Source organism: Rhinolophus sinicus, linkage group LG06, assembly GCF_036562045.2.
Source record: "Rhinolophus sinicus isolate RSC01 linkage group LG06, ASM3656204v1, whole genome shotgun sequence".
NCBI lineage: Eukaryota > Metazoa > Chordata > Mammalia > Chiroptera > Rhinolophidae > Rhinolophus > Rhinolophus sinicus.
In genome coordinates this window covers 81708425-81734233 of record NC_133756.1, presented here as the reverse complement: position 1 = coordinate 81734233, position 25809 = coordinate 81708425, and the positions used below count along the sequence as shown (strand labels likewise).

The 25809-nt window shown below is 44.9% G+C and overlaps 1 protein-coding gene across 1 annotated transcript in view; it reads left to right on the top strand.

Moving 5' to 3' along the window:
• Nucleotides 1-25272, top strand: part of TMPRSS4 (transmembrane serine protease 4) — a 43386-nt gene extending 18114 nt beyond the window's left edge. The window contains exons 3-13 of the mRNA XM_019716184.2: nucleotides 2928-3041; nucleotides 5759-5911; nucleotides 6997-7126; nucleotides 9740-9841; nucleotides 10760-10800; nucleotides 12962-13121; nucleotides 14132-14298; nucleotides 22357-22455; nucleotides 22643-22785; nucleotides 24089-24238; nucleotides 24671-25272. Of these exons, the coding sequence (XP_019571743.2) occupies nucleotides 2928-3041; nucleotides 5759-5911; nucleotides 6997-7126; nucleotides 9740-9841; nucleotides 10760-10800; nucleotides 12962-13121; nucleotides 14132-14298; nucleotides 22357-22455; nucleotides 22643-22785; nucleotides 24089-24238; nucleotides 24671-24682 (1271 nt within the window). The 3' untranslated portion in view covers nucleotides 24683-25272. The remainder of the gene's footprint in view (nucleotides 1-2927; nucleotides 3042-5758; nucleotides 5912-6996; nucleotides 7127-9739; nucleotides 9842-10759; nucleotides 10801-12961; nucleotides 13122-14131; nucleotides 14299-22356; nucleotides 22456-22642; nucleotides 22786-24088; nucleotides 24239-24670) is intronic.
• The last annotated feature ends 537 nt before the right edge of the window (nucleotides 25273-25809 follow it).

The window sequence follows — 25809 nt, the reverse complement described above, 5'->3', positions numbered from 1 at the left end:
ACCTACTCCTGACAGCCTGCTGGATCAGCAGAACGAGTGAGCAAAGAACAAACTAATATGACAGATCGATAAGGAAATGACCAATCCCACTTAATTGGACAGCTTATTTATTTCAGAGTTGCAAGTTCATAATTATCACAAACAATGTAATCTTCAGCAAGTGAAATGATGCCTAGTTTATACTATAGAATTTCATATATTAATAGACCATGATGTCCCCAAAAGCACACCAGACATCCAAGTGCTCCTTCACCTGAGTAAGCCTGAGAACTGCCAACCCAGAAAACAAGTTAAGTTTGCCATAAAACAAGTTAAGAGTGAGGGTGCTTGGGAGGGGGAGATCAATGCTGAGTGATCAGGGAAAGCGTCATGGGTCAGGCAAGCTTTGACAAAAGCCCTACAGGAATAAACTGTCACAAAACAGAAGGAAGAGATGAGTGTCTCAGTGGTAAAGAGAAGAGCAGGAACAAAGATTCAGAAGTAAGAATGAAAACAGGCTATTCAAGGACCAGGAAGTGAACCTGCCTATGTAGAAGTGGGTGTTGGCAAGAACTAGCAGTAGGAAGTCCACTTATCTGGGAGACTGGAGCTAAATTACACTGGCTTTGAAAGCTCTGAGTAGCGTATGGTCCAGATATGGAAGTCATGGAGAGCCCCTGAAGGTTTTTGAGCAGGGAAGTGATGGAATGAAAGCTCAGTCTGGCAGCAGTGGGCAGGACCAGCTGGAGGAAGGAACAGTGGCAAGCAGGGAGGCTACTCATGGCTCAGTGGATTCTTTAACTTAAACCAAGTACGAGACAATAAACCAAGAAAACCTTTCCCTTCATGATGATGTTCTTCCTGAGAATATCAGAGAAGCAGAAAAATTGGGCCTTGGACATGGGAACTCATCAAGGAGCTCCCAATAGGTAATCCATCTCTGAGAAAACAAGCCAACCTCATGTCCCTAGAGGTAGGTGCTCAATAAATAAATCATGCATGAGTGAATAAGCAAAATTTCACCATGTCCATGGCCACAGAAAAGAGGACGGTTCTGGACACTGATTGGTGGAACTTTAAAAACAGTATCTGCTACCATTATTGTGTCAGGTCCTGACAATGACAGGCAATACCAGCCCACACCCCCAGGGCCCGAGCTCTGTGTCTGAGCTTTAAAGTCTCCCTTTTGAGGAAACACAAAGCTTTCCCTATCAACAGATTCAATGCTATCAGCAGTTATCGGGCACCAGGTACTGGAAGGGTGCCATTCTCTGCTTTTGAAGAGCTGAAGAAAGAGATAGAGACAGACATAACTAGCCATCATCACTAAACGCAGAATAAAATAAGACCTATAAGAAAGATGGAAGGGATGTGCTTAAGAGAACAAGCAAAGAGCATTTTTTTTTATCCATTCAAGAAATATTTTTTTGAATGCCTACTAGAAACCTTGCACTGTTCTAGACACCAGGGACTCAGCAGTGAATAGAACAGACAAAAATTCCTATCTTCTTGGAGACTTCATGTCAAGCGGGAATGGGAGGGGACAGAAAAGATGCAAAATAGGTGAAATATAGAGTACGTTAGAGATGATAAGTGCTTTGGAAAAAAAAACAGGAAGGAGGATAGGAAATGTTGGAAGATTGCATTTTATTATAAATAGGGAGGTCAAAGAAAGCATCACTAAGAAGATGACATTTGAAGAACATTTTGAAAGAAGTGAGGGAGCAAGCCATGTGAAGGTGAGGGGGAAGAGAGCAGCCTATTGTTTTCTAGAGATTCTCATGATTCCTATGACTCCTCACTTAGTTCACCCCAAAAAAGTCCCCGTGGCACCTCCCCAGCTTATTGCCTGCAAGGAGAAGGGATGCAGAGGACACTGTCTCTGTTACTTCCTCAGAATTTAACTCTTCAAAACCTTGCCCATGTAATATCTCCTTGGGTAACCATGTGAAATGGACAATATAGTTATTAGTGTCTCTACTTTAGGCATCAATGGGCTCCCACCCAGTCTCCAGAGCCCCAGACTCTTTTCTTCCAATCCATCTCCTCCCTAATGAAGGATGCATCTTGCTAAATATTAACGTGATCCTATGTCTCTGCTGCTCAAAGCTTTCCATGGCTCCTCATTGCCTTCAGGATAAAATCCAAACGCCTACCATGGTATTCAAGACTCTCCACCAACGGACTTTGCCTGTCCTGCCTCCACAACATGCTTTCACCCACCTGGCATCCCAGGGACACCAGGAGCTCACAGTCCCCACCCCCAGGTCTTTGTCAGCTGGTCCAGCTCCTCCTTCTCCCATCTCCACCTACAGAGGCCCACTTGAGTGCTTTGATGGTGTCTGGCAGTACTGGCAACTGTGTCCCTGTTTGCCTCTTCCCCAAAATTGTAATCTCCTTAAAGACAAGGACCATTCTAGAGACTTGCTGTTTTTTGAATTGAATTGGAGATGGGAGCCATTGGGGTACATTCATTCACAGGTATTTATTAAGCCTCTATTAAGCACATACTGTAATGGAGGCCCCTGCCCTCCTTGAGCTTATAGTTTAACTTAAAAACCAGGAAAGAGGATAAATAATAGTAAAATGAATGGGTACGTGCCTCTCCCAGAGCAGACACGGGTCAGACTGGACAGGGAGAAACATCCTAAAACAGGCTAAGGCAAGACTAGGGGAAGAGGCCATGGTCTGGAGGCTCATTTGAAGGGCCCTTGTGAAATGGATAAGGCTGAGTAAGTGAAAGGAGGTGGGATAACCATGTGCTGATGAAACTAAGCCTAGTCTGAAGGAATAACCCACCCCCAACACTAACAAAAACTCTCCCCAAAGCATTTCTGTAGTTCAGCGCAATGGTGGAGGATGGGGAAGCCAGAGGGTGGGGAGTCTGTGGGCTTTGGCAGGGGCGGTCACCAAATGGTGACTGCAGGCTCTTCCCTACCCCTTCATAGATGTCACCCCCCTGCGCAAACCCCACACTCCCCTGGAGACCTTCAAAAAGGTGGGGATCCCCATCATCGCAGCACTGCTGAGCCTGGCAACCATTGTCATCGTGGCTGTCCTCAGTAAGTAGCAGCCCCCAACCCCACCCCCTCATTACTGCCCCCACCTCTACCCTCACCCTCCATATTTGCACCCCATCAGAGTCACAATGCTTTGTATCTACATGTATCCATCCCCTGCTTGGAAAGAAGCTTCCCTCTAAGAGTGAAAAAAGGAGATGAACCCAGCCCCCATCTACCCCAGATGGCCTCTATCCCAGATGGTTTCTTCTATAGGTAGAGCACAGTTGCACACATTGCAACCCCTCAGGCAATTAGCACAGGCAGGCACAACCCCAGCCTCCTCTATCCCATGCCTGCAGACTGGGAGCTGAGTGGATCTGAGCAGCTCTACTGGCTAGAAAAGCAGGTAGCATTTCTGCTCATGAGGAGGGGATAAACAGAGGAGGCACTGGGGGAAGACCACCCAGGCAGACAGCACCCTTCCCCATCTTTAGCTCTGTCTTCATCATGGCTGGTGACTGAGGCCCAGTGAGATCTTGGGCAGGCCACTCTGTGACAAAGAAGAGTAAACTGAATGAGCAGGGATTCCCACAGTCCCTCCCTTGCAGTGCCAACATCAAGTCCTTGCCTTCTCCCTAATAGTCACAGCAGGTTACCAACCACAGCTTTCACAGGGAGTAGAGCAAAGGGGCCAGAGTAGGAAACCAGAAATCTGGGATGGGGATCCTGGCACTGCCACTGATTGCTCTGTGACCTTGAGTAAGTTCCTCAACCTCTCTTAACTTCAATCTCCTCATCTATAAAACATCCTGCTTCTCTCAGAAGAACATCAGAGAACCAATGAGATAATGTGTATAAAGGACCTGGATAAAAACCAGGTTGTGCAAAAGTGTGTGGGCCATCATGCAGCGTGCAGAGATGTAACCAATGCCACGCATTTGCTAACCAGCCAGGATGGGCCTTTCAGGAGCCTACACTTGTAACTGTGGTGGTACCTGCACCAGCAACAGCCACCACCTCGTTGGAGGACACTCTGGGATCATCTGATCCAACTCCACATTCCCCACTTGAGTACCAAGCTCAAAGAAGAGGCGTGGCAGCTGCACACAGCTGGATCAGGTCCCCAGGCCCCAGTTGAGCAGGTCCACTTCCACCTGTGGTGATGGAAATGCAGATCCACACCACAATACAAACACCACTAAGATCCCTGAGAGCCCTGAAGGGGTATGAGATGCAGAAAACCCCAAATCATTTCTCCTTGACCTTGACTGGCCCAAAGTGGTGTTGGGTTTGCAGCAGCAGCAGCAGATTTGCCATCCTAAGCTTGTTTTGTTCACATTAATATTAAGATCAGTGTGCTTTCTCTGAGCATATGCCCCACCACAGTGAAGAGAGAAGATCCAAATTCATCCAGGGGAAGCCAGGGCAGGCACTAGTGCATAATTTAAAGTTGGGGTCTCCCTGTGTGAATTCCATGCCCTGGGACCCCTCAGGTTCAGCAACTGGAGGAAGTAACTGAGCCTCCAGCCTGGGGTACAGTCCCTCAACCTTTTGGCTTCTGGGGTCTCAACTGGTGACACTGTGTCCTGGCTTTGTCCCAGGAGACTGGAGTAACCCTGCCTTACTTACCCTGGCTCCCAGCCATGAACCAAATTCTGAAGGTCTAGGAAATATCTGACCTGCTCCTCCCTAGCTTTACTCAAACCTGGAGCCCCGGGGCCAGCAGGTGACACCTTGAGCCCCCTCAGGGAAATCATGGAGAGGCAGCGAAGATCTTTGGAGCTAGACAGACCCAGATTGAAATCCTGGCTCTACCACATAAGTGCTATGTGGCCTTGGGAAATAAATGCTAACACTAACCTCAGTCCTGATTTGTAGTGCAAGTTAATAATGGCACCTACCTCCTAAAGTTGTTGTCAGGATTACGTGAGGCAATGCATGGAAAGCATTTAGCACTAATACGTGGGAGCCTCAGCAGACTTATTACCACCACTCTTAGGCCAGCCAGGAGTGATGCTGGGCTGCAGATGGGGACCTTCAGGCCAAGGGAGAGTTCAGTGAGGCAGGAAGAGCTCTTCCTGCCAGGAGAGTTTGGAAAAGCGTTAAAATATCTGTTCCCTGAGAAATTAAAAACACTAGACTCATTCCCATCACCCAATATAGTGAGCAACAGAATTTGAAGGCAACAGGCAGAAGACAAAACAAAACAAAACATCATCCTTTTAATGGGTCTTTCTACCCCAGATAAAAACAACTAATTCTAGAACTGCATTTGATAGTTATGAGGCGCTTTCACTAACTCAGCTCACCAAATATTCTCAACATCTCTGTGAGGCGGTATCATCATCTCGCTGTACGGATGAGGAAACTGAGCCCCAGAAAGGGGAAGTGATTGGTCTAAAGTCACACAGTAGGTGGCAAAGCCAGCATTCAGGTCTTCAGACTCCAGGTACAACTGTCTCCTCCAGAGGCACTGTGCCAGAGCCTGGGGGTAAGAGGCTAGTGGGGGCTGTTTCTGAATTTCTCCCACACGTATCATCTCTCTTGACTCCTCAGCCATCTTTAGATGTGGGACAGGTGTTATTGTCTCCATTTTACAGATAAGAAAACTAACGCTCAGGACCAAATACACCAGTCACTAAGTGGCAGAACTGGGCCTGAAACTACCGTCTGCCTGTCTCCAAACCCAGCATTTTCAGAGAAACACAGCCTCTTCTGCCCCCAGGCTGCATGGTTAGCCCTCAGCCCTCTCTACCCCTTCCTTCCCTTGTTTCCAGTCAAGGTGATCCTGGACAAACACTACTTCCTCTGCGGGCAGCCTCTGCACTTCATCTCCAGGAGTCAGGTGTGTGATGGCCAGCAGGACTGTGCCTCGGGGGAGGACGAGCAGCACTGCGTCCAGAACTCCCCTGATGGGCCTCCAGTGGCAGGTGAGTCCCGGGCCTGGGGGGCCAGGGGAGTGGGCACAGCAGGAAGTCAGCTCAGGTTCCCTTGGTCCACTGCATAGCACCTGCCACCTGACTTGTCCGTTTCCCTCCCTATTATAAGGTTTTTGAGAACAGGACCACATCTTGTCTACTAGATCCCAGTACTTAACTTTATTTATTGAGTAGCAAACACTCAATAAATATCTGACGAACAAATGCAAACCAGAGGGGACAGAAAATTATAACTGAGCCTACCCCATTTCTGCTGAGCCTGGGTGAAACTGAGGCAGAGGTTGGATTGCATAACCTTGGGGAGTTCCCTCTTTTCTATGAAATCTGTTATTTCAAGGGGACTAGAAAAGAGACTATATGGCTATTAACCAGCTATTGACCCTTCTATTCATTAGATAAGTGCTATTGTAGCATGCTGTGTAACAAGGCTGAGCTAGGTTCTTCAAAGGAATGTGAAATGTTTTGAACATAAACACCCATGTTCTTTCTTGAACTGAGCTAGCCCCACTTGATCCACCTAGTACCTGGGCTCTGAGGAGAAAAAAGTAGCCTAGAACATGGGTAATGGGGGCTTTTAAGGGACAGGGCTGAGTGACTTCCTGTGTATTTGCTTTTTTTTTTTTTTTAATAAGAAGTCAAATGCTTATGGACACCTGCCACCCTACTGCCAATAGTGCTTCTCATTCACCTTCGCCTCTCTGTCCTCACATGGAGAAGGAGCAAGGTCCCTCACTGAGAAGTTTCCCCACTCTGGGAAAGCTGCGTGGACCCTAGGTAGGGGGCCATATACTATATCATCAAAACTGATACCTACAAGATCAAAAGGAGGAGTTATTAATAATTATGCCAGGGCAACAAATCAAAATGGAGATTGACCGCAGAACACTTGGTCACTCTAGCTACCGTCAACACGAGTCAGCCAGACAAAGCCAAACGGAGGAGCTTCCCTTGAGGTTGAAAGGTTGATGTTCTGTGATGCTCCCCAGGGAGGGGAGAGCTGGGCTGGTCTCTGACACATTCTGAGGGAGATGGGCCAGATGGGCCCTTGCAGCTGACCCAGCTTCCTCTCCTCCCAGTCCGCCTCTCCAGAGACCGATCTACCCTTCAGGTGCTGGACCCGGTCACAAGAAACTGGGCCTCCGCCTGTTTTGACAACTTCACAGAAGCTCTGGCCCAGACAGCCTGCGGGCAGATGGGCTTTTACAGGTACCCAGCCCAAGCCATGGGAGGCTGTCACCTCACCCCTGTGACCTCTCTCATCCACTGTCTTCCTTCCACTTTCCCCCTTCTTCCCCCTTTTCTTCTTCCTTTTCTCCTTCCTTCCAAAAAATATAGGTATGGGCATCAAACAAAACTGCTTTGATCCCAGCACTTTCACTTACAAGCAACATGAAATTCAGTCTCCTGAGACTTGGTTTGCTCAAGAGCTAACTGGGGAAAGTAATGCCAGCTTCATGGGATGATTGTGAGGTGCCAGTGAGAAAATGTGCCCTACCCGCCACACACAGAGTCCCAGCTCCTTTGCAGTCCTCTCTTTTCCTTTGCTCCCTACTTCTCACTCCTTGTCTTTTCACAGTGCTGTCCCACCCCACAAGACAAAAATCTTATTTACTTATTCCAAATCCCATTGGTTAAAATTTGGTTTAAGCAAACCTGATTTCACTGGTGCTCGATCAGCAATCCCAGTTCTTGCAGCATGTTCAAAAGCAGTTCCATATCTTCAATGATGAAAAAGCGTATAATTATAACAGGGGTAATTAGTATTACATATTTATCTTCATGTGATCTTGACAAAACCCAAAAACATAGTTATGATTACATCTATTTTAGGAATAAGTTCAGAGAAGGTAAGCAACTTGCTCGGGTAGTAACTGGGAGGGAGAGGGCTGGAATTTGTGCCTAAATTTCCCTTATTCCTGGGCATCAGGATTTCTAGAAGCGTTTCTGTTTCTAGGTTGGGTCAATCGCTCTTCTCTTGAGGTTTCACCTATAAAGGGAAGGGAGGTGAGACAATTGATCACTCAGAGAGCCTAACTAGAGAGAATGGTAAAGAACCCATGTATTCAGTTGCAGAGTGGGATAGTCTCTCCCAGCAGACCCCAAACTTGAGGAGTCTAAGAAACTGCAGGCAGAAATGGTAAGTGCCAGGCTAACACCATCAGTCAATCACAGATCTCTCTCCCACCATCCCTAAAGCAGTCTCAAGGTCCTTTTTCGATAAATGCTCTAGACAGCCAGTACTGATCCATCAGACCTATTTGCTTTCCTGCTCTCTGGTTGTCAGGCCTCTACTGCTATCTACCCTCCATGAGGTGTAACTCCCAGCACCCTATGGAGAGGATGCCCCATCACCTTCATTTTCCAGGGAAGGCTCACCTTGCCCCTGCTATTCTCCCCTCCTCCAGCAGCCACCCCGGCCCAGCCTTCTCACTACAGCCACCCCTCTTCCCTGCTGCAGTTCAGCCAACTGCAGAGTCAGCTGTACCCAGCACAGCAGGCTGCAGCTTGATTACAAAAATAGGGTGTCTCTAGGGGCTCTTAAGGGAATAGGCTCCTGGAATTTCTGTCCTCCTGATGCTCCTAAGACACCAAATCACTTGGCTCTTGAGCCCTACAAAATCAAATTAGTCAGAAATATTCATCAGGATGTAATCAGTGAACAGAGATTCACTTTCCTGGGACTGTCCATTTCTACCATTGTCCCTCCTTCTGGGTCTCAGATTCCTCTGCTTTCCTTCTTCCACCTGGGTAGGAGATACTTCTTGTCCCAGCACCACAAAACCCTAGACATTTGAAATGTGAGGGATTCTAAAACTCAGCAGGTCCACCCATCATTTTATAGGGGGGAAGCTGAAGCTTAGACAGGCCCAGAGAAGGGGTATGACCTGCTAAGGTTACATATCAAGCTAGTGTCAGGGCCAGGACAAGCGCTGGGTCTTGAGGCCGCTTAACACAAAAGCGAGGCCCTGCTAGATTCCACTGCAGAGCCTGGATCCACCAGCTACTGCCAGGTTCCTGGCTGAGAGTGTGCGAATGTGCTGCTCATCCAGTGCCATGGGTTGACTTGAGCCCTGCCTACAGAGCGTGTACTAGCATGACTGGATGGGAAAGATGCAAGAGAAGGGAAAGAGGCAGACTCATAGTAAAGAAAAAGAAACAATAAAAAAGATGGGATTAATCAGGGAAGTCTTCCTGCTGGAGGGAAGACTTAAACCCAAGATTTAAAAGAAGATAAATACCAATTGAGCAGAAAGAAAGAGGGAGGGTGGTACAAATGAGAGAAATATTTGTCTGGACTCATGGGAAGACTGATATTGTCCTGTCCTATCTCCAAGAGGGCTATAAATGTACCTCCACTACCAAATTCAGACTAGGTGCCTTATTTAGAGAACCAAATATCCACATTCCAGTTCCCTCCAAGGTAGGGGCAGCTAACCTGGATTCCTTTGCCTCCTTGTTCCCCTCTCTGTGAAGCAGTAGAAATTGCTGGGGCATTTGAAATTGGGACAGAGCTGGAAGTTAGGAAAGGGTATCCCTAACATTTCTCCAGAGCTCTGGGTTCTTGACCAGACTTTCTGGCCCAAGAAAGCAAGGCCATGTGAGCACTGTGCCTAGAGCTGAGTCCTGCAATGCCAAAGGAATGTCCCTTATCATATAACAAAGCAGACACCACCCTCACTAAGACCACCCCCACTCCCCTGCCATGCCCCACTGGGCGTTCTCTGCCACCCCATCTCCTGGGAGTGGGGGCTATTCCCACCATCTTGTTCTAAACTCCTGGCCCAACTCAGATCTCTCTCTCCCTCCCAACATGAGCAGCAAACCCACCTTCAAAGCTGTGAAGATTGGCCCAGACCAAGATCTGGATGTTGTTGAAATCACAGCAAATAGCCAGGAGCTTCAGGTGCGAAACCCAAGTGGGTAAGTGAAAGGACACCCCTGGGCCACAGAAGGCTCACACATCAGTGCTGCAAACAGCCCCCCCACCCCCTCCCTTGAACAGACGCAGCGAGGGGAATGTAAGCCAGACAACAGGAAGAACCCTGGCCAGGCAGATTGTTAGATAGCAAGAACTCAAGAATCACATTTCTGAGAGATTTTCTGTGTTGACTCTTTTTTTCTAAAACACAATAGGCAGCTGAACAAAGCGTGCTGTCCACACCTTGGTGGCCTTTTCATCAGTCAAATAGCAAACAACAAAAAAAATTTTTTTCCTATTGCTTTGTTTCTTATTAAGCCCAAAATGCAATATTCCAAAGGTCCCTTTGTCCTTCCTTGTCACTCACCCAGGCCAGAGTAAGACCACTCCACATTCCGAATTCTCCAGAACAGAGACTGCTTGGCCTTTGTCAATGGCCTATTCCTATGCCTCACCACCCTGCATCAGAGCATGAACGAAAATGAAAACTATCCCAGCAGTAGAGTGGCTCAAAGAGGATGCTGGCTTCTTAACGTTCAAGGATATTGCTGAGTGCTGCTTATTTATTAAAGACTAAATCTTGAAAAGGACAAAATAGGAGCAGAATGATCGTTTGCCTGGAAATCCATTGAAATCCCATTCTTCCTCTGTTTAGAAAACCCACGAGCATCAGGCACTGTTCCGGGCTCTGCTCTTTTCAATCTCATGCTGCCAAGAGCCCAGCTTGGCAGGGCCCAGCACACTGTAGATACTTACCAGTGGTGGTGTTGAATCCAATCAAATTAAATCTAATTGAACTGTGTGGCAATGCAGTTTCTATAAAGTCCCCATTATACAGGTGGTGTATTTCCCAGGTGTTGGGAGGGGACTTGAATCAAAGGAGAGGCAGAAACCACAGGACCACTATGTCTCCCCTCCAGACCCTGTCTCTCAGGCACCCTGGTTTCCTTGCACTGCCTTGGTGAGTATGCCCCATCTCTGCGGGTTTGGGTCCTGGGCCAGCAATGATCACGGAGGAAGACCTTCGCTCTCATTCCTAAATCCCTCAGACTCTGAGTTTCACTTCGTTTTGTCCCAACCTTACTTCTTTGGGCCTTGGGTTTGTAAGTTAATGCTCCTTTAAATGGTTGACGTTAAGAGCTCCCTCCTACCACCCACACACCACAACACAACCTGAACAGAGACCTGGGAGAGAGGGTAGGAAAGCTGGAAAGGGCAAGATTGGGCCTCCACCTCTCCCCATTGGTCAGGGCCCACATCGATTTTTTTGTCACAATCACCACAATTATCCACATTCATAGAACAGCTGTGAGGTGCAAGTTGGAAGTAGAAAATACCAGACAAGTAAAAGAATTGGCCGCTATCCTCAAGAGCTTATAATTGAGCTAAGAGAAAAGTGCATGTGGAATGTACCAAACTGAGTAGTAGTCACAGCTGACATGCAGAGAGAGCTGCACAGGAAGTCAGGAGACTTGGACAGTAGTCCCACTGGTTTCCAGTGTGACCTAGAGTAATTCACTGGACCTCTCTAAGGTTCATCTTCCCAAGAAGCCCTTTAGTCCAACTGCCCAAGAGGATCCCAGGAGACCCCCTGGCTCTAATAGAGGAGATAAGAAGAGAAAACAAGGACTGGGGCCCAGCTCATCCTATCAGCCTCAAGGGAGAAAAACTGAAGAGCCCAGAAGGACGGCCAGAAGCTGGACAGCCTAAGAGGAAGGTCATCATCACTGCCTTTGCAGTTTAGCAGTGTATATGCTTCCATGTTGGATGTTAAGACTTTTAGTCATTATCATCTGACTCCCACAATACCTACTGTGTGGGGGCTGACACGTGGTGACTAGTGAGTGAATGAATGAATGAATGGTCACATCACCTGATGAGCTGTGCAGAATAGCACTGAAGTCACAAAGAGGTTTAAGTCATAGACCCTCCCTTGAGGAGCCTTAGGTCTCACTGAGAAGACAAGACTGAAGCATGACAACAATGAAAGGCTGGCCAACACCCAGGGCAGGCTATGGACATCCCAGAGAGGGAAATCCCTAGGGATTGGGTGGCCAGGAGGCGGTGTCCAGGCTAAACACTGAAGAATAAATTATAGGCTCCAGGAGGGGAAAGACTATGTCTTATCCACCACTTTCTTCCTAGCATCCCTAAGACATATTAGGCACTCAGTGCAAATTTGCTTAATGAATCAATTATTTAGATATATAGGAGATGAGATAGTATCTCACAGACAGGGGCTTCCTTGAGCAAAACCAGAATGACTTTTTAGAGAGCTACAAGCAGATCAATTTGGTTAGGTGCAAACTTTATGTAAGGGCAGCAGGAGGCTGTCAGGAAGAGTGTAAACTCTACCCTACACACAAAGAGGGATGCTAAGGGGCTTTTGAGTGAGGTGGCATTTAGAAAGCACTGTTTGGAATTAGATGGTGTTTGCAAAGCCCCTGGCTAGCATAGGCCCAGAAAGTGTGGTAGCCTTTCTCCTTTAGAAGCCATTGTGGCAGTGACTGCCAGAGGATTGGAAACGCTGATAACAGAGCAGGAAGGTAGAACTGGAGGTTTTCACAAAAGTTCAAGGGTCAGATATGAAAGCCGGGACAGTGGGATTTCAAAGAGAGAATAGGATGTCAAATTGACAGACTCACTCAGCAGAGAGGGAAGGGACTTGGAAAAAGGTGAGTTTAGGATGGGAAGACCCAGTTTCTAAAACTTTCTTCCCACTTCCAGCTCCCAAAGCAGCCTGTGGGCATCTGTTTACTGTTACTCAGTGGAAATGGTTTGGGGACATTCCACCTGGGAAAGACTTCATAATTCTGCATCACTGTTTAGTTTGAGGGTCATAAATTCCCAGCACAATGGATACACCCAAGTTTACAGTATCAACTACCAAGCACATCTCAAGCTGAAAAAAAAGAAAAGGGAGACTGACGGAAAGCCTATGGTCTAGGACACTCAGTATCTCTCCATGAATCACTCAAAGATGGCCTGGTACTCTTCACCACCACCACCCCAGGTCCCAGTCATGACAACCTACTCAGGATAGACTTTGGGCTCTAAGGAGAGGAAGCACCATCTCCCAAGAGCCTGACTCCTGTTTTCTCCTTCCTTCCTACTGAGTCCAGCCTGTGGGGAGAGCCTGAAGGCCCCTCGGGTGGTGGGAGGGCAGAAGGCCTTTGTAGATTCTTGGCCTTGGCAAGTCAGTATCCAGTACAACAAACAACACATCTGTGGAGGGAGCATCCTGGACCCCCACTGGATCCTCACAGCAGCTCACTGCTTCAGGTAAGGCGAGAACGCCTTGCAGGGGATCATATCCATGGAGGGGCCTGAGTCCCTAGGTCCCCCATCTCCTGACTTGTGTTCTGATGCCCTCACTCCCCTTTACTCACCCACCATGTCCCAGGGTGTTTCCACCCCAATGAGATGCTGAACATGATGTCCTTTATTAGGCATCGGGGGTCTGAGAAGAGGGTGGGGGTCACCAAGTTTGACGTCTTCCGTGTGGGAAGCCATCAGACACCCAGTGTCCTCAGTCCACCCCCATGTCATTCACAGCACAAAAGCTCTTCCCATCTGTCTAGAGTTCCAAGAACTCTCTCCCTCTTTGCTAGTCTTCTAGGAAGTGGTTCTAGGGTCTAGAATCATTGCCACTCCTTTGCTATATCCAGAAACTTTTTAAAAAGTATAGATTTCCTTAAAGGCCAACAGAGAGAGGCCTGCCCACCCTTTTGGGGAAGGACCACTCTCAGGCTTTCTTCACTTTCATTCATTCAACATCTGATGAGTACCTACTAGGTACCAAGCATGAAGCCCCATTACTGTCTTAGAGGAATCACAGTCTAGGCCAGTGATTCTTAACCTTTTTAGAGAATATGACAAGAGCTATAAATCCTTTCCTGGAAAATCGCCCCTGCACACTAAGCTGTGTCTGGTGTTGGGAGGAAGAAAGAAAAGTACATAATGTAACTGACCACAATATAAGTACCACACGAGTAACAGCGATAATGAAAAGCATTGGAAGAGACAGTGCCAGGGCCCCATAGCTCAGGCACTGGGAACAGCGCTCCTCCAACCCTCCAGTTAGTTTTCTTGGGCAGGTTTCACTGGGGAAAAAGGATCTAATTCCCTTTTAGAATTTGGCCTGTAGTAGGTGGTTCCTCAGATTGCCCCTTCTCCACCCCCCCCCACCCCCCGTGCCTCCATCATCAGTACCTCCTAAGGCAAGAACCCAGCCTTTGATAAAGCCTACTCGTGCGTGGCTTAGGCCTGAACTCCACTGTCTCTGCCCCCAGGAAATATCTAGATGTGTCCAACTGGAAAGTAAGGGCCGGCTCAGACAAATTGGGCAACTTCCTGTCCATGCCTGTGGCCAAGATCTTTGTCGCTGCACTCAACACCACGTACCCCAAAGAGAAAGACATTGCTCTCGTGAAGCTGCAGTACCCACTCACATTCTCAGGTGAGTGGTGGTACCTGGAAACAGAACCCCTTAGGTCAGGTAATGCTCTCACTAAGTGGTCTTGGGCTCATCACTTCTCCTCTCAAGACCTAAGTTACCCATTTGTTTCCAGCAAATATTATCAACCTAATATCACTGATGTCATGAGGCTGCCTCAAGCTGTCAGAGCTTCTGAGATCTGTTTTCTCCATGTGGAGTACCTCAAGTAAGGTCATCGATATCCTATATCCAATCTTGGAGTTGTGAGATCATCTCGTCAATCCTCCAACCCCGAACAATGCCAAGAGCCCACACAATATCCCTGTCAAGAGGTCATTGTGCCCATTTGTTCTCCTCCAGGGGCAAGGAACTCACCACTGTTAAGGCAGTCCATAAAACCTTTGAATAGCTCTGTTAGATGACTCATGCTTATATTGGATAGTATTTAGATCAGCATTTCCAACTATTGGTTCCACAGGACATTGGTCCCTTGGGGAAAAGAGGGTTCTATTATCAAATAAGTTTGGGAAACATTTTTATACATTAGCTCTCCTCTTGGAGCACATTAGTGTATTAAAGATGTAAGAAGTTTTAAAACATTTTTTTAAATAGTGTTTTATTGTGTTTATCCCACATTGTCATTTTTAAAATTTTTAATTATAGTTGATATTCAATGTTATTTTATATTAGTTTCAGGTATACAGCATAGTGGTTAGACATTTATATAATTTATGAAGTGATCCTCCTGATAAGTCTAGTACCCATCTGACACCATACATAGTTATTATAATATAATTGACTATATTCCCTGTGCTGTACTTTGCATTTTGGTGACTATTTTGTAACTACCAATTTGTACTTCTTAATCCCCTCACCTTTTTCATTCAGCACCCCCAACCCCACTCCCATCTGGCAACCATCAGTTTGTTCTTTGTATCTATGGGTCTGTTTCTGTTTTGTTTGTTCACTTATTTTGTTGTTTAGTTTCCACATATAAGTGAGATCATATAGCATTTATCTTTCTCTTAGCATAATACCCTCTAAGTCCATCCATGTTGTCACAAATAGTAAGATTCCGTTCTTTTATATATGTACCACCTCGTCTTTATCCAATTGTCTATTGATGGGCACTTAGGTTGCATCTGTATCTTGGTTATTATAAATAGTGTTGAAATGAATACAAGCGTACATACATCTTTTCAGAGTTTTTTGGGTTTTTTTAAGGAGGGCGCAGCTCACAGGCCCATGTGGGGATCGAATCTGCAACCTTGGTGTTATTAGCATCACGCTCTAACCAACTGAGCTAACAGGCCACCCCCATATCTCTTTTCAAATTAGTGTTTTGGATTTTTTTGGATAAATACTCAGAAGTAGAATTGATGGGTCACATGTTAGTTCTAGATTTAATTTTTTGAGGAACCTCCATACTGTTTTCCATACTGGCTGCACCAATTTGAAATCCCATCAACAGTGCACAGGGCTCCCTTTGCTCTACATCCACACCAACACTTGTTGTTTGTTGACTTACTGATGATAGCCATTTTGACTGGTGTGAGGTAGTATCTCATTGTGGTTTTAATTTGCATTTCTCTGATTAGTGACTTTGAGCATCTTCTCATATGTTTATTGGCCATCTGTAGGTCCTCTTTGGAGAAATGTTTCTTCAGGTCCTCTGCCTATTTTTAAATTGGGTTGTTTTGGGTTTTTTTTGGTGTTAAGTTGTATGAGTTATTTATAAATTTTGGATATTAACCCCTTATCAGATGTATAATGATACATGGCAAATATATTATCCCATTCAATAGGCTGCCTTTTTGTTTTGTTAATGGTTTCCTTTGCTGTGCAAAAACTTTTTAGTTTAATGTATGCCCATTTGTTTATTTTTTTTCTTTTGTTTCCCTTGCCCAAGAAGATAGATCAGAAAAAATATTACTAAGAGCAATGTCAAAGAGTTTACTGCCTATGTTTTCTTCTAGGAGTTTTATGGTTTGGAGTCTTATATTTACATCTTTAATCCATTTTGAGTTATTCTTGTATATGGTGTAAGAAGGTGGTCTAGTTTAATTTTTTTGCATGTATCTGTTCAATTTTCCCAACACCATTTGTTGAAGAGACTGTCTTTACCCCATTGTATATTCTTGCTTCCTTTTTCATAGATTAATTGACCATATAAGAGTTGGTTTATTTCTGGGCTCTTTTTTCTGTTACATTGACCTATGTGTCTGTTTTTATGCCAGTACCATGTTGTTTTTATTACTATAGCTTGATAATTGATAATTGTCATTTTATTGTAATATAGTTTGATATCATGTAGTGTGATACCTTCAACTTTGTTCTTCTTTCTCAAGATTACTGCGGCTATTCAGGGTATTTCATGGTTCCACATAAATTTTAGGATTATTTGTTCTAGTTCTGTGAAAAATGCCATTGGTATTTTGATAGGGATTGCAATGGATCTGTAGACTGTATTGGGTAGTATGGACAATTTAACTATATTAATTATTCCTATCCATGAGCACAGCAAACTGAGGTCTGACAATTAAGTTTGAGAACTCATCCTAGAAAAAGTGCTACATACCTCATTGCTGAATATCACTATGGTCACCTTCGAAGCACTCCCCTTTGGAAGCTATGCACCGATGCCAGTGCCTAGTCCACCCTTCAAAGCAATTTGGGAACTCTTTTTCTGGAATGGCCATCAGAGCTGTCATCATATTAACCTTGATGTCCTGAATCTGATCAAAATGTCTTCCTTTCAAAATTTCCTTTGTGCTCTGGGCAAAGAAAGAAGTCATTGGGGGCCAGCTCAGGTGAGTAAGGAGGGTGTTCCAATACAGTTATTTGTTTACTGGCTAAAATTCCCTCACAGACAGTGCAGGGTGAGCTGGTGCATTGTCGTGATGCAAGAGCCATGAATTGTTGGCGAAAAATTCAGGTCATCTAACTTTTTCATGCAGTCTTTTCAGCACTTCCAAATAGTAAACTTGGTTAACTGTTTGTCCAGTTGGTACAAATTCATAATGAATAATCCCACTGATATCAAAAAAGTTTAGCAACATCGTTGCAACAAGTTCACAAACTTAATTTTCAGAACTTTGTTTCCATTTGTTTGTATCTTCTTCAATTTCTTCAATGTCTTATAATTATCTGAGTACAGGTCTTTTACATACTTGTATAAATTTATTCCTGGGTATTTTTTATGCAATTGTAAATGGGATTTTTTTTCTTAATTTCTCTTTCTGATAGTTTATTATTGGTGTATAAAATATCAATTTTGTATCCTGCTATTTTATTGAATTCATTTATCAGTTCTAACAGTTTTTTGGTGGGCTCTTTAGGGTTCTCTCTATATAATATTATGTCATCCACAAATAATGACAGTTTTACTTCTTCCTTTCCAGTTTGGATGCTTTTAATTTCTTTTTCCTGTCTGATTGCTGTGGCTAGGACTTATAGCTTTTCCCCATTGAGTATGATGTTAGCTGTGGGTTTGTCATATATGGCTTTTATTATGTTGAGGTATGCTCCCTCTATTCCCATTTTGCTGAGAGTTTTTATCATAAATGGATGCTGAATTTTGTCTAACATTTTTTCTATATCTATTGATATGATCGTATGATTTTTATCCTTCATGTTGTTTATGTGGTGTATCACATTAATTGATTTGCTGGTATTGAACCAACGTTGCATCCCAGGAATAAATCCCACTTGATCATGGTGTATGACCTTTTAAATATATTGCTAAATTCAGCTTGCTAATGTTTTGTTGAGGATTTTTGCATCTATTTTCATCAGGGATATTGGCCTATACATTTTTTTTTTTTTTTTGTAGTATCTTTGTCTGGTTTTGGAATCAGGGTAATGGCGGCCTCATAAAATGAGCTTGGGGGCCTTTCCTCCTTTTGAATTTTTTGAAATAGTTTGAGAAGGATGGGTGTTAATTCTCCTTTGAATGTTTGGTAAAATTCACCTGTGATGCCATCTGGTCCAGGACTTTTGTTTGTTGAGAGTTTTTTTTATTACTTATTCAATTTTGTTGGTAGTAATTAGTCTATTCAGATTTTCTGCTGCTTCTTGATTCAGTCTTGGAAAATTACATGTTTCTAGGAATTTATTAATTTCTTCCTGATTGTCCAACTTGTTGGCATATAATTGTTCATAGTATTTTCTTATAATCCTTTGTCTGTGGTGTCAGTTGTCACTTCTCCTCTTTTGTTTCTGATTTTATTTATTTGGGTCCTCTCTCTTTTATTCTTGATGAGCCTGGTTAAAGGTTTATCAATTTTGTTTATCTTTTCAAAGAGCCAACTCTTGGTTTCATTGGTCTTTGTATTCTTTTTTTACTATGTTTTCTTTTTTTCTGTTCCGATCTTTATTGTTTCCTTCCTTCTACTCACTTTGGGCTTTGTTTGTTACTCTTCTTTGTAGTTCTTTTAGGTGTAAGGTTAAATGTTTACTTGAGATGTTTCTTATTTCTTGAGGTAAGGCTGTATTGCTATGAATTTCCCTTTTAGTACTGCTTTCACTGTGTCCCATAGATTTTGGGTTGTTGTGTTTTCATTTTCATTTGTCTGAAGATATCTTTTATTTCTTCCTTAATCTCATTGTTAACCCATTCTTTGTTTGGTAGCATGTTATTTCGCCTCCATGTGTTTGTGTGTTTTTCCTTGTAATTGATTTCTAGCTTCATGCCATTGTGGTCAGAGAAGATGCTTGATGTGATGTCAGTCTTCTTAAATTTATTGAGACTTGCATGTGGTCTGTCTTGGGAAATATTTCACGTGCACTTGAAAAGAATGTATATTCTGCTGCTTTGGGGTGAAATGCTCTAAAAATATCAATTAAATTCATCTGGTCGAATTTGTCATTTAAGACCACTGTTTCCTCGTGATTTTCTGTCTGGAAGATCTATCCATTGATGTCAATGGGGTGTTAAAGTTCCCTACTATTACTGCATTACTGTCAATCTCTCCCTTTATGTCCATCAATATTATTTGTCTTATATATTTGGTGCTCCTATATTAGGTGCATAAATGTTTACAAGGGTACATCCTCTTGGCAGATTGATCCCTTTATCATGAAATGTCCTTCTTTGTCTCTTACTATATCCTTTGTTTTAAAGTATATTTTGTATGATATAAGTATAACTAACTCAGCTTTTTTTTTTTTTTTTAATTTCCATTTCTTGTTCCATCCCTTTACTTTCAGTCTGTGCATGTCTTTCAATCTGAAACAGGTCTCTTGTAGACAGCCTATGTAAGGGTCTTGTTTTCTTATCTACCAGCCATCCTATGTATTTTGATTAGAGCATTTAATCCATTTTCATTTAAAGTGATTATTAATAGGTACATAGTCATTGCCATCTTATTATTCATAGTTATGGGTTTTTCCCTCCTTCTTCTTAAAGAAATCCAGTTAACATTTCTTGTAATACTGGTTTGGTGGTGATAAACGCCTTTAGTTTTTGCTTTTCTGGGAAGCTCTTCATCTCTCCTTCAGCTTTAAATAATAGACTTGCTGGGTAGAGTAGTCTTGGTTGTAGGTCCTTGCTTTTCATCATGTTGAATATTTTGTGCCAATCCCTTTGGACCTGCAAAGTTTCTGTTGAGAAATCAGCTGATAATCTTATGGGAGCTTCCTTGTAGGTAACTAATTGCTTTTCTCTTACTGCTTTTAAGATTCCCTCTTTGTTTTTAACATTTGCCATTTTAACTATGATGTGTCTTGGTGTGGGCTTCTTTGGGTTTATTGTGTTTGGGACTCCCTCTGCTCCTTAGACTTGTATGTCTATTTTCTTTGCCAGGTTACAGAAGTTTCCAGTAACTGGAAGTTTCCAGTTTTCTATTTCTTCAAATAGGTTTTCAATCTCTTATTCTCTCTCTTCTCCTTCTAGTACCCCTATGATGTGAATGTTGTTATGCTTGGTGTTATTCCAGAAGTCCTTTAAACTATCCTCATTTTTTTAAATTCTTTTTTCCTTTTTGCTGTGCCAGTTGGGTGTTTTCTGATACCTTGTTTTCCAAATAGCTGATTCAGTCCTCTGCTTCATCGAATCTGCTGTTGATTTATTCTAGTACATTCTTCATTTCAGTTATTGTAGTCTTCATTTCGGACTAGTTCTTTTTCATAGTTTCTATATTTCTCTTTATTCTTACTATCTCTTTGTTGAAGTTCTCACTAAGTTCACTGAGCATCCTTATAACAAGTGTTTTGAACTCTGAATCTGGTAGAATTGCTTGCCTCCAAAAAAAAAAAGTTTAGTTCTTTTTCTGGAGTTTTCTCCTATTCTTTCTTTTGGGGCATTTTTCTTTTTTTCCTCATTCTGTCTGCCTCTCTGTGTTTGTTTCTATGTATTACATAGATCTGCTGTGTCTCCCATTCTTGGCACAGTGGCCTTATATAGTAGGTGTCCTGTGGGGCTCAGAGGCACAGTCTCCCTGATCACCTGAGCTGGGTGGTCCAGGAGTGTCCCTTGTGTGGGTTGTGTGTGCCCTCCTGTTGTAGTTGATACTTGATTGCTGTTGGCATGTCAGTGTGTGGGATTGACCCTCAGGCTGACTAGCTGTGAGGATTGGCCATGAACACAGCATATGAGCTACTGTGTGGGACTGACCCCATGGAACAGGATTTGTCCCAGTGGGCTCTGGTGCTTGCTGGGATCACCCTTTGGGTGTGCCACTTGTGGGGCTAATCAGGTTGTGCTCTGTTGTGGTCTGAAATTGGCCACTGGGTGTGTTGCTTCTGGGGCCTCTTGAGAGGGACTCCAGTACAGGCCAGGGTCAGCCACTGCCTGTGATCAGCCCGGGGCTAGCTGGTAGAACTACTAAGTGATCAGTGATTTGTAGCTGTCTGTGCTGGACCTGGAGGTATGTGGGAAAGGCCATGCTATGAACAGGCCAGCTGCCACAATTATCATGCCTGGGGCAGTTCGGCAAAAGGCCCACCATCACCTGCCTGCTTCCTGTAAGTCTCAGCCATTGAAAGAGCTTCTGGTAGTATGCAACTTTGATGAGAGGGGGTCTCAGGGAGTTATCAGGGTGGGGTGAGTAGTGTTCACCAGGTTAATGCAGATTTGGCAGCAGTGCTGAGCCTGGAGCTACTCAGCATAAAGCACAGGGCACACCAAGGCCAGCTGCCAGTAGCTTGGGTCCTGTGGACTTTTGAGAGTTTTTTAAGAAAGACTGCAGCATGGGCCAAGGCTGGTTGCCTGCCACCAAAAAAGCCCCTGGTAGTGCATGAGTTGGGTGAGTCAGGGTCTCAGGGAGTCATCAAGGTGGAGTGAGTGGGGTTCACCAAGCTAATGCAGAATCCGATTTACCCATTTCGGAGGTGGGCTTAACAAAGGGACAATAGCAACTCTTCCTCCAGCCCTCGTCCTGAAACCACACAACTTAGTTTCTCCCTGCATGTCTCTGGAACCTCTGGAGCTGCTGTCCCTCCACTGGAGTTCACAGTGAGTGCCTGTGAGTATGTGAGTTTGTGTGTGGGTCCTTTAAGAGGATGCTTAGGTTTCCAGCAGCTTTCTGTTTCACCCAGGAGATGGAATCCCTGCTGATCTTCATAGCCAGATGTTTGGGGGCTCTTCTTCCCAGCACTAGTGCTCTGGACTGGGGAGCCTGATGTGGGGCTGGGCCCCTCTGCTCCTCAGGGGGGACTTCAGCAGTTGAGATATCCCTCCCAATTCTCAACTGCCACACGTGGGTGTGGGGCCAGCCTGTTTCACATCTCCACTGCTCTTACTAGTCGCCACATGACTTCTTCTTTATATCTTTAGTTATAGGACTCCTGTTCAGTTAGTCTTCAGATGGTTCTCCAGGTTGACTTTTCTATAATTTAGTTGTAATTTTGATGTGGCCATGGGAGGAGGCAAGCATAGTGTTTACCTACTCCACCATCTTGACCAAAATTCAATCCACATTTTCTGAATTTATTTGACCACAGAACCCTTTTTCTCTTGCCACTTTTATTAACATCCCATGGAATGTGTGTTATAGAAATGCTAGTATCAACCCTTTCAGAAGGCTTAGCCACAAGCCTCTCCTGAACATTTGGTCCCCTCTTCCTCTCTGCTCCTGGCAGACACAGTCAGGCCCATCTGCCTGCCCTTCTCTGATGAGGAGCTCACTCCAGCCACCCCACTATGGGTCATCGGATGGGGCTTTACAGAACAGGGTGGAGGTAAGTCCAGGGCTCAGGACCACAGGCCAGAGGGACCAGCTCTCAGAGGTGATGGGAAGGAGGACCATTCTTCAGAAAAACCCACCCTAGAGGTACAAGCACCAACGTGCCAGGCAACCCAAAAAATTATCCTGGGCTGGGAATAAAAGGAAAGGATGGAAATGTGAGTATGTTTTCAATCTCCCAGGGAAGATGTCTGATACACTGCTGCAGGCATCAGTCCAGGTCATTGACAGAACTCAATGCAATGCAGAGGATGCATACCAGGGGGAAGTTACCAAGGAGATGCTGTGTGCAGGCATCCTGGGGGGCGGCGTGGACACCTGCCAGGTGAGACCTCCAAGGATCATGAGGGAATTTTATGGATAGGGACATAGGTCCTAGAGAGATGAGAAAGTTCAAAGGCTGAATGCCCCACATGAACTCTTGCATATGATAGGCAATCAGTGTGTGATGAAGAGAGGAAGGTAGAGAGAGAGGGAAGGAAAGATTATAGTTAGATAAAAATATAGGAATGGATGGATGGATGGATGGATGGATAAATGGAAACAAGCAGAAAAATTTTAAATGTATACACATTTCACATACAAAGATGATGATGTTACCCTCCCTACCCACCCTTGCTTCCCATCATCTACAGGAGTATGAGTCCCTTGAGGGCAAGAACCCCAGGTCAGTTTTACCTATAACTGTCTTCAAACTGCTGAACTACACAAGAGAAATCCCATGTCATACTAGATGAGTCCTGGATGTCTAACCCCATACCCACTGACCTATTCCTGAATACATTCTCATTTCCTCCACCCCCAGGGGATCTTCTGAGCCACTCTAATTAAAACCCCTAACCCATTTCCCACTCCAATTCTCAGTCATTCAATTTTTTCACTCAGGAGGCATCTTTTAGTCATCTTTTGAATGCCAGATAAGTGCTGGACTTTGGAGACAGTGTCTTCCCTCAGGAAACTCACCGTGGGGTGTGGGGAAGATGCATAAAGGTAGTTTGGCCACAGTGTTATTAGATTCTGGGAGAAGAAGCCTGAAGAGCTAGTAAGACGGACACCCAAATAAGTGCACTTTTTACTGACATTTTCTCGTCTGTCTTGTCATTTGCTGTTTATTCTCTCTCTCTCTCTCTCTCTCTCTCTCTCTCTCTCTCTCTCTTCATTTGGTTCTAAGCTCCCAGAAGGCAAGGATCTTTGTTCTCTTCATTGATTGAATCCCAATTGTCTAGAACAGAGCCCAGCATGAAGTAGGCACTCCATAGTTGAATAAATTTGGGAAATATGAGATTAAACAAAGATAACCAGGCTTCATTACTGTAGGACCCCTTAGGGCCTTCAATCTGCTCGTATGAGTTGTGGATCTCTGAGAGAGAGGGCTATGGGCACACCCACAACCTACCTGACCTCCCACAGAACCCTTTTGCCCCAAAAGGGAAGGGCATTCTAGGCTGCAGGAGCAGTATGAGCAAAGGGAGTGAGGTATGCCAGCAGAGAGTGCTGGGGGAGTGAAGGAGAACAGATGGGCCAATGCAGGGAGGAGAAGAAGGAGAAACCTAACCCTCCACCCCACCCTACCCCTCCGTCCCACTCTACCTGCCCTCCCCAGCAGTCCCTGTTCTGCCCTATTACAGGGTGACAGCGGCGGGCCCCTGATGTATCACTCTGACCTGTGGCAAGTAGTGGGCATCGTGAGCTGGGGTCATGGCTGTGGGGGCCCGAGTACCCCAGGAGTATACACCAAGGTCACAGCCTATCTCAACTGGATCTACAATGTCCGGAAGGTGAGCATGTTTGCCCTACCTGTTGTGCCCTCTCTTCCTTCCTCTACTCAGGATACAAAATCATCCTTAGATTTGATTTAAGTGGCTCTGAGACAACTCTTCACATCCCAAATAATTTTCCCTACCAGTAAGTGACAGCCTGGGATTCCACCATTAAGACCTGAAATTCCTTAGATCAGAGATTCCCATTAAATGCAAATATCTTAGAGTATGGGACACACCCAGCTTTATCATTCTATTCTTCAGCAGAATGAGACTATCAGATACTTTCCAGAGAACAGATTGTGATGAGAAGGATGGTGGAAAGACTTATGAGATTTCCATAGAGGGTAGAGAAAGGAGAAAAACTTCAGAAAAAGAAGATTAATATTGTATGTCCTGCTTTGTCCACTTTCAAATCATCTGACTCTCTGTGTTGTTCTCTTATTCTAGTCTGAGCCATGATGCCACTGCCACTCTTCAGTGCTGGAAACTGCTTCCCCCCTGCCCTGCTTACCTGGGTATCCCCCAGAAGCCAGACACAGAGCAAGCACCCCCTTGGGCACACCTCTCTGCCCTCAGCCTCAGCATTTCTTGTACAGCAAAGGGCCTCCATTCCTGTAAGAGACCCCATAGCCCACAGATACTCAAGAGGAAGTCAGCAGCCCCAGCTCAGCCACTGCTGGTGCTCCCAGCATCCCAAGGAGAGAGACACAGCCCACTCAACAGGCCAGCCTTTGGATCAAGGTCTCAGAAGGCACTGCTAAGCCATGAAGGCATATTCCCATTCTACTGAATAAAAGTAGGCTCTCTGGTGAGAGCCCAGATCACTAAGAGCTGGAGTGGAGGGAGGTAAGGGTCTGAGCCATCCCTCTCCTTCTCCACCCATCCCAGAGTCTACCCAAGCAAGAAACCAGTTGTAATGTAAAATGCACTGTCCTGCTGTTGGCACATCTGCTGTACTTATTGTTGTTACTGTTGTTACCTCTACGGCTACTTTTATTGAACAGGTATGTGAAGTATTTAACATAGTCTGACTGGGCTGCTTAATAAAAACTGAACTAGGACTATTGAACTATGACCTTTATTCTTGGGCCTGGGTATGAACAGGTCCTGGGGAGACAATTGATTCTCCCCAGACAAGAGGATTGGGAAAAAGGAGACCCAATCCTTATAAGACCAGAGCTGCTGTGTGGCAGCAATAGTGAGCTGCCGACTGGGGAAGCCAGGGTGAGAAATTCTCCTTCGCACACAGGCCTTCTCCCACTGCCCTCCTCCCCTTCCTCCTGCCTGTGATATCAGCCATAGGCCAGAGACAACCTATGGCTGGGGAGGGAGATGATTTGGGTGACATTAAGTCATGGCTCCCCAAGTAGCTGGAAAGAGATATTGCACCTCTGAGTCCTATCTTCTACCTAGAGATCCTGGGTGTGGTTTTTATCATTTGTTTAATAAAAAAGAGAAAAAAGTAATTTATCACCTACTAAGTATGAGTGGTTCCCAAGCTGGGTTCTGAGATATAAGTTCCTGCACTAAGAGAGGTAAGCTACATGGACTTCTCTGGCCACTGCATGGAACCCCACGTATTCTGA